The sequence below is a fragment of the Wyeomyia smithii genome, chromosome 2 (genome assembly GCF_029784165.1).
Source record: "Wyeomyia smithii strain HCP4-BCI-WySm-NY-G18 chromosome 2, ASM2978416v1, whole genome shotgun sequence".
Lineage (NCBI taxonomy): Eukaryota > Metazoa > Arthropoda > Insecta > Diptera > Culicidae > Wyeomyia > Wyeomyia smithii.
The window spans coordinates 266348940-266357283 of record NC_073695.1 but is presented as its reverse complement, the minus strand read 5'-3'; the positions used below and the strand labels follow the sequence as shown (position 1 = coordinate 266357283).

The window sequence follows — 8344 nt, the reverse complement described above, 5'->3', positions numbered from 1 at the left end:
AAATTCTCATAATGCACGAAAATCGAATTACCCGTCCCCGACCAGTTGAGAATTTTTCAAACCCGTACTCGACCCGAACCCGAAGCCTTGGTTTTTAAATTACCCGTACCCGACCCGAACCCAAAAAATTTTTTTTGGCGTTACCCGAAACCCGACCCGAACCCGTCAGGTACGGGTCGGGTACGGGTATCGGGTAAAAATACCCGTACCCGACCATCTCTAGTGTAAAGGACATATCATGAAACGTGTTTAATGAGCCGTGGCGGTTGAAAGACCCCGATCGATCAAAAAATCGATCAAAGCAGATAGATCCTTTTGACATGTTGCTCTACAATTAGTTTGAGCATAGGACATGAGTTCATTGTTATTCACTGTTAGACGGTATATGGATGTCCATAGCTCGGAAGAGAATGTTGTGAGCCAAACGAACGAGAAAGGTAACACATTGAGAGGTATTGCAATCACGGTACAAGAAAAGATATATTTATTTTCACACGTTTTTCATGTTCTTTTGCTAAACTAAACAATGACTTGAGAATACTCCAAAATTGCTTTATCACAGTTATTTTTAACTGGTGGTTCACAAACCTTTTGTATGGTCAACAAAATAATGATCAATTAGGGATCATTCAAATAATACATAACGCGCTCAGGGGTGGGAGGTATTCAGCGAAACGTTACATTGCGTGTGGCGAACATGTAAAATTGCGTTACGTGGGGTGGGTATTGAAAATTGTCAAATTCCACCTTATGTAATATTTGAAAGGTTCCTTATGGTGAAAGTATACAAAATTAAACAAACATAAAGTTCAACGCCTTCGCGGTTTTTGTGATGCGCTGTATTATTCCCCAGGGCTTCCACCGTCACTATAAGCTATAGACCATTTTACGAGACGTTTCTGAACTCAATTCATGAATGAAATTTTGACAGAAAGCTCGGAACCGCTGACATAACGCACGTAAAAGCAACATCATCATCAGCAGGATCCGTGACACCTGTCAGTTCGTAAAATGGTCTATATGCGGATCGAATGAGAAAGTTAGTCAACATTGCGCTTTGAGAAGAGATCTGGCAGCTCTGACATGCGAAACCTAGTTGCCAAATTAGCGGTTTTTCTATTCATCGCTTACCTCGCGGTGTAGCTACACTCGGATTACACTTTTGACACTGTAAATGTTTTATTGACGTTGACTAACGTCTATATCGATGTTAGGCCCCTGAATTTGAAAATCTAGTATTTCAATCAGGGAAAACCAGGGAAAAGTGGTCAGGTTTTGAGCGCTTATTTTGCAGTCATCTATAATCAGGTTTTCGAGGTTTTGGCATCAATCGATCAGAAATTCTTTTGACGTTGACTAACGTCTATATCGAAGTTAGGCACCTGAATTTGAAAAACTTGTAATTCAACCAGGGAAAACCAGGGGAAAGTGGTCAGGTTTTCAGCGCTAATTTTTCAGTAATTCATAATCAGGTTTTCGAGTTTTTGGCATCAATCGATCAGAAATTCCTTTATGGTTAAATTTATGTAACAAAAACAAACTATTGTTTGAGATACACTATTGAAAAATTGGTAATTAATATCGATTGTCTAAATCATACCGCGCAGCCAATCACTACCTCTCTTCCCAAGCACAGCCGACACTAACGGATACAATCGATCTGACTTTGTTGTTATTGTTGTTGTCACTTTCTGTTTCCGATGCTTATTTACGTTCCTTGTCATTTCATTGTCTACTTAGCCATTCATTCTTTCTAACTAACTGACGAAGCCTTGGTATATAAGATACCGTTCGAACATTTCACCCCATCAGTTTCATTACTAAGCCGTACCGGTTACATACGGACGCTAGGTGTTAGCAACTGAAAGGAGGAAAGACAAAATAGTACCGGTCATCTCGTACCGGTTTTACCCGTAATGTTGGTGGCTGTAAGTAATACATGGCTGCTGCAATATACTGATGTCTTGGTGGTGCAGTTACGAACAAAGGTTTGATTCGAATATGTATGAAATAACAGCGATTAAATTAGAGAGATCCATTCTTCTAGTATATATTATTATTTATAACGTTTTAACGTCTCAGCGTTCAGAAATGCACTGTTAGATAAAATTGCAACAAATACTGGAGTTGCAATTCCCTCTACTATTTGTTTTAATGGAATATAAGAATACGGTAGTCAACGTCATGCGGTCATGTCTTGAATACCACCCTCCTACTATTTAACTTTCCGGACTACACTTTTTCTGTCTCTGACTAAACTTTTTCTGTCCCGCACTACACCCGAAAAAAGCAGAGTGTACTGTGAGTATCTCTACCCATGACCATACCTTTGATATCATACTAGACTTGGAACAAACACATTGATATTTACAATGTGTTACCACCTTTCGAAGCAAGCTTTGATACATTAGACCGAATAGTGCTATCCTGTTTCTGCCGGTGTTAGACATACAAAAGCAAGCGAGAAGCACGGCGCGCTCATCGGACTTCTTACACTCAGCAGCAGTCGACTGACTCAGACAAAGAGTGTCGCTGACGTTGTGAGGTTGTGCTTCTCTCGGGAAGATCGCACAACCATTCACATTTTTGTGCATAAAAATATTACAAAAATATAAAAAAAAATATAAAAAATCAAAAATTCATCCAAAAAAATCGAAAAAGTGAAAAAGTAGAGCAAGTTGCAAGTGTGTAGTGTCTAATTAAGCGATCAGAATGGGGCAACTAAAATCGTTTCCATTTTTTCTTTTTCTCAACAGGCAAAAAAGTTGCTACGTGTACGGAGGACTGGCGCATATATAAATTTATTGGCGAGACATTGCTGGGAAGGTTGGCTTAAAAGTGAAAGCGAACAAACACTGAAAAATGAATCCAGGAGGCCCCAACTATCAAATGGCGTCTTTGTACGTCGGGGATTTACACGCAGACATTACCGAGGCAATGCTGTTCGAAAAGTTCTCATCGGCTGGTCCCGTACTTTCGATCCGTGTCTGCCGCGACGTGGTTACCCGCCGTTCCCTTGGCTATGCCTATGTCAACTTCCAGCAGCCAGCAGATGGTAGGTCTCATATCTTCGGATCGAGTTTTTTTCCTCTTCTACACGTGTCTTCAGAGTTGGCTAGAGTCGCTGCGGCAGCAGTCAAGCCGCCATGTTGTATTTCTCTTTTTTTTGCTCGCCACACGGGGCTTATCACTAGATTACGTATGAATACGGCGATTTTTATGTTCTCACGCTGTTTGTGTTAAAAAATCTTAATTTTAATACTTGTTTTTTGAAGATTTTCGACAGATAAATGTAATTTCGGTGTTTTTTTTTACATGAAACTCGATTTAAGATAATGATGATTCATACGTTGCGAAATGATAAGTTTTCGTTTTCTGACAGTGACGTTGGTGTCACTGTAAACTACGCAAATAATAGAGGGCTGTTGGTAGTACCCTATCAATTTTAAAGAAACCTAAGGAGTTTATTGACATCAGTAAATTAAGACCCTTTAAAAACTTTTTTGTCCAACTTGTAATGTCGTCAAATTCAGAACGTTCACTTTAATCCGAATGTGTGTTACCAACTTGGCTTGGTGAATTGCCATGAAATTGCTCTATGGACTTAACAAGATTAGATTGCAAGTACTTTCACTTTTCGGCATTATAGAACAACTGAATAACAGGTTTCCATGCCGAAGACGTGTTTTCTGAGCTATTAAATTTAAAGTTAAACTTACCTTTGATTACTTTAAACTGTCAAACAACAAATATATAGTTCACCTATCGAAATGTCTTTCTGAAATGTTAGGCTAAAATACACACTCTAAATCGTAGAATTGCTGATTTTGTTCATTAGTCCTACGGTTTAACATAACACTGCGAATTGATAAGTCGCAAAACTGTAACTCACGAATTTGGTGTTTATTGCAGTAAATCGTGATGCAGTGCCTGCCTCAATGGTGCATCTTCATCACATTTTCATGTTGTCTTTCCAATCATTGCCTTTTCAGCTGAGCGTGCACTGGACACTATGAATTTTGATTTGATCAAGGGACGTCCCATTCGCATTATGTGGTCGCAACGGGACCCTTCACTGCGTAAATCCGGTGTCGGCAATGTTTTCATCAAGAATCTGGATAAGAACATCGACAACAAAGCTATGTACGACACTTTTTCAGCGTTCGGTAATATACTCAGTTGCAAAGTTGCTCAAGACGAGAAGGGAAATTCAAAAGGCTACGGATTCGTTCATTTTGAAACGGAAGAATCGGCCAACACATCTATCGAAAAAGTCAACGGTATGTTGTTGAATGCGAAGAAAGTATTCGTCGGACGTTTTATTCCTCGCAAGGAGCGCGAGAAGGAGCTGGGAGAGAAGGCAAAACTGTTCACCAACGTTTACGTCAAGAACTTTGGCGATGAACTAAGTGACGAATCCTTGAAGGAGATGTTCGAAAAGTATGGTACCATCACCAGTCACCGCGTAATGACGAAAGATGCCAAAAGCCGTGGTTTTGGATTTGTTGCTTTCGAAAATCCGGAATCCGCCGAACAAGCTGTCCAGGAGCTTAATGGAAAAGAACTCACCGATGGCAAAATTTTGTATGTTGGGCGTGCTCAGAAAAAGAATGAGCGTCAAATGGAACTCAAGCGCCGTTTCGAACAGCTTAAGATGGAGCGCTTGACGCGTTATCAGGGCGTCAACCTGTACGTTAAGAATTTGGATGATTCCATTGATGATGAGCGTTTGCGTAAAGAATTTTCACCATTTGGAACCATTACTTCGGCGAAGGTAATGTTGGAGGAAGGTCGCTCTAAAGGATTTGGGTTTGTTTGCTTCTCTGCTGCTGAAGAAGCAACCAAGGCTGTCACTGAGATGAACGGCCGAATCGTTGGAAGCAAACCGTTGTACGTTGCACTGGCTCAACGTAAAGAAGATCGCAAGGCACATTTGGCCTCTCAATACATGCAGCGCATGGCCAATATGCGTATGCAGCATATGGGACAAATCTTCCAGCCAGGTGGTAATGGTGGATATTATGTACCAACAATCGCGCAGCCTCAGCGATTCTACGGTAAACAGGTCAGCCAAATTCGAACCACTCCTGGATGGTACCGTACAAATGCGAATCAGAATGCCGTCACGGCCAACGCTGCTGGAGGTGCTTATCCAGCAATGGCAGCAGCCACCGCTGGCAATCAATATCGTCAAGCAGGAAATGTCCGTGCTAATCAGCAGCAAGCTCAGAACGCCCAAGCTGCTCAAGCCGCTTCCGTCGCCATGCGTAACTCTGCTCGTCCGATCACTGGCCAGCAGGCCGGTGCGAACATGCAGACTCGCCCCGTTGCTCCCCAAATGCCTACCAATCAGGCCCGTACGGCTAATTATAAGTACACCCAAAACATGCGCAATCCGCCTGCTCAGCCCGTTGCTATTCCGACTCAACCTGTCGCTCAACAAGCTGTACATGTTAAAGGTAATTGTATTCTGCGTTGCATTGTTGTAATCAATCTAATTCAGTTTTTGTTGATTGCAGGACAAGAACCGCTCACTGCTACGATGCTGGCCGCTGCTCAACCGGCTGAGCAGAAGCAGATGTTGGGCGAGCGTTTGTTCCCGCTGATCGAACCGATGTATCCATCGATTGCAGGTAAGATTACCGGAATGTTGCTCGAGATTGACAACTCGGAGCTTGTCCACATGTTGGAACATAGCGAATCCTTGAAGGCTAAGGTCGACGAAGCAGTTGCCGTGCTACATGCTCACCAGCAAAAGAATCAACCGCAGTAAGAACTACCATCATCGTAACTATTATCAGCCAACAAGTTAGATGCGGCTATAGCGTCTATGAAGAAAAACAAACCCTACAAATTTATCGCAAAAATGAGCTCTAAGCCATTATTTTCCCCCACTATATTCAAAAACCTTAAATTCATACAAACATACTAAATTAGCGTAAGATTGGCACATTTCAAAAATATTTTATTCTGCGACGTAAACTAGATCGGAAACTGGCCATATAACCACAGTTATACGCCAGTGGGAGTATAACTATTATTCATTTTTCGAATCTGATGCTGGTAAGTTGACTAGAGATACCAAACAGCATCAGTGTACGGCAAGGATTATAAAACACATTATACATATTAGTCTATCGTAATTCAAAAATTCAATTCAAAATACGCATTATTTTTGTATAGCCGCACTAATCCTAATTTAAACGAGAATTCAATAAACTGTTGGTAAGCGCGATGGAGTCAAGCTGCAAAATTTGGGGTGTATTATGTTTGCTTCTATCATTTTTAGTTTTTTGGTTTATTGTGAAAAAATAATAAAAAAACATGCATAAAAATATATATATTTCATATATAAATGAACATGTTATGCATAAATATATATATTTTATGTATAAATATATAAAATATACATAAAAACATAAAACGTAATTTAAAAATACAAAAAAATGGAAAAAAAAGTTTATTGTACTCAGTAGGGGATTGCGACGATAACCCCCAGTAGGACCAAAATGACTTACGTGGGAATGTGTGCGCAGATTCGTTGTTGAGGCAATTCTCAATGAAAACGAATATAACAACAGCCTTACTGTTGAAAACGTTCTATTGGTTTTCTGGCTAAAGAGTGGTGGATTCCCAACCTGAACTAGGCCGCGGGCAGCGACTATCGATCGAAAAAGCGATCCAAGGTTTTCAACAGTAAGGTGATACGACAATTATCTTTGAAATAAAAATAAACGAAGAACTTCGTGCAAACGAGAGAACAGCAAAAGGAAAATTAAGAAGAAGAAGAAGAAAAAAACCATTGAAAAAATCCTTACAAATCAAATAATCACAACAGATGCGACAGTCTCACAGAAAAGTTATGAAAAACTTTTGAAAACAACAAAAAAAAACTGTAAAACATTTAAAATCCAGACAAAAAATCGATCTATCATATAGCAAAAAATGAAAAAAAGAAAGAAATAAAGATGATCATAAAATGCACCAGGACGCCTGACACACTAGAGCGTATAGTTTGGCAAGGACATCTTTTTCAGTTCGTATTCTAATCAATGTGTGTTAACTGGTAACTAATTTGGAATCACGGATGTCGCATGAAGAGCCGCGACAAAGTTTGTGTTTCCTAAAATGCTTGCATGTTTTTGACTAACGTTTGTCTTATTATTGTTTGATTGGCAGTTTCAATGTTACGCTCCCTGCGATTTTTATTTTGTTTTTGTCATCTAATTTCGAGAAGAAAAAAAAAGGAAGAATCAAGTGAGTGCCCAGTTACGTGGACCTAAAAATGAGCCTTTCCATCATTATCACCAGCAACAGTAGCAGAAGAAAACACAATATATGGCATGTAACACTTATTGGGCAGAACATCGAAGCCCAGTTGCTGAGCTTTTTAAGTAATATGTAACCGAGAACTTATTCGATTTTTGTTTTCTAAATGGGTATCAATGCAAGCATAGTAATTTAACTTCAACAATATTTAATATTCGTTTCTTTTCCTTCAAAAGTTGGATACGTTTTTCAAAATCGATATTTTGGTATTGCTTTGCTGCTATGGTCGAGCGTAATTCCTCTGGAAATTCTAAAAGAAACCCGATTTCAAAGTTTTAAAAGCAGATAGGGACGATGTAATAGTTAATTCAATTTTTATTTATCCTAAACAAGAACAAATTGCACAATGCCAAAATTTTCCATGTGCTATCTACCATTATTAGCATCGATCGAAAGAATAGCAGCTAACATATATTTTTTTTTCATTGACTAAACTATGTTCGACATAAGTCAATTCACAATTCAAACAACGGTTAATTGTATTTTCCTCTAAATAGTGAAAAATCTAAAATAGAACGATCATCTAGGATTTTTTGTTACGTAACTTTATCCGTATTTTGTATCACTTGGCTAAATTCAGTAATTTGTGACGAGTATTAACTCATTTTGCAGGGAATAAATTTCATGTTATTATCCAATGTATCGTCGGTTTTGAATATTGTCTAAATTTCAATAAAAACTATATGCTACGTTAGTTGTCTTACTTCGCTCAAATTATCACACCACATGCTTTCCACAATCGAAGGAAAAGGACCTAATGACGTCGGTGTCTGGATGGATAGCTCAATGCCCTGAGCTGGTCGTAGTCCTCCTGTTTAGCTAGTTTGACTGGTTTTCCGTCTACCTCTATGTCAGCCACGTAATTTTTGAACACAGTCGGCACATACACTTTAAGGAACTGATCTTACCTCACAAGGATCAGTTCTACCAGTAATATAAGTATCAGTCTTACCAGTAATATAAATGACCCTAAACAGACAAAACAGTGATAAAAAAGAACAAATCCAATTTTTTT

The 8344-nt window shown here is 39.2% G+C and overlaps 1 protein-coding gene across 1 annotated transcript; it reads left to right on the top strand.

Moving 5' to 3' along the window:
- Positions 1-2501: 2501 nt before the first annotated feature.
- Positions 2502-8018, top strand: LOC129726197 (polyadenylate-binding protein). The gene is made up of 4 exons (XM_055682920.1): positions 2502-2684; positions 2757-3055; positions 3993-5459; positions 5520-8018. The coding sequence occupies exons 2-4, from the start codon at positions 2863-2865 to the stop codon at positions 5771-5773; spliced, it is 1914 nt and encodes a 637-aa protein (XP_055538895.1). The 5' UTR covers positions 2502-2684; positions 2757-2862; the 3' UTR covers positions 5774-8018.
- The last annotated feature ends 326 nt before the right edge of the window (positions 8019-8344 follow it).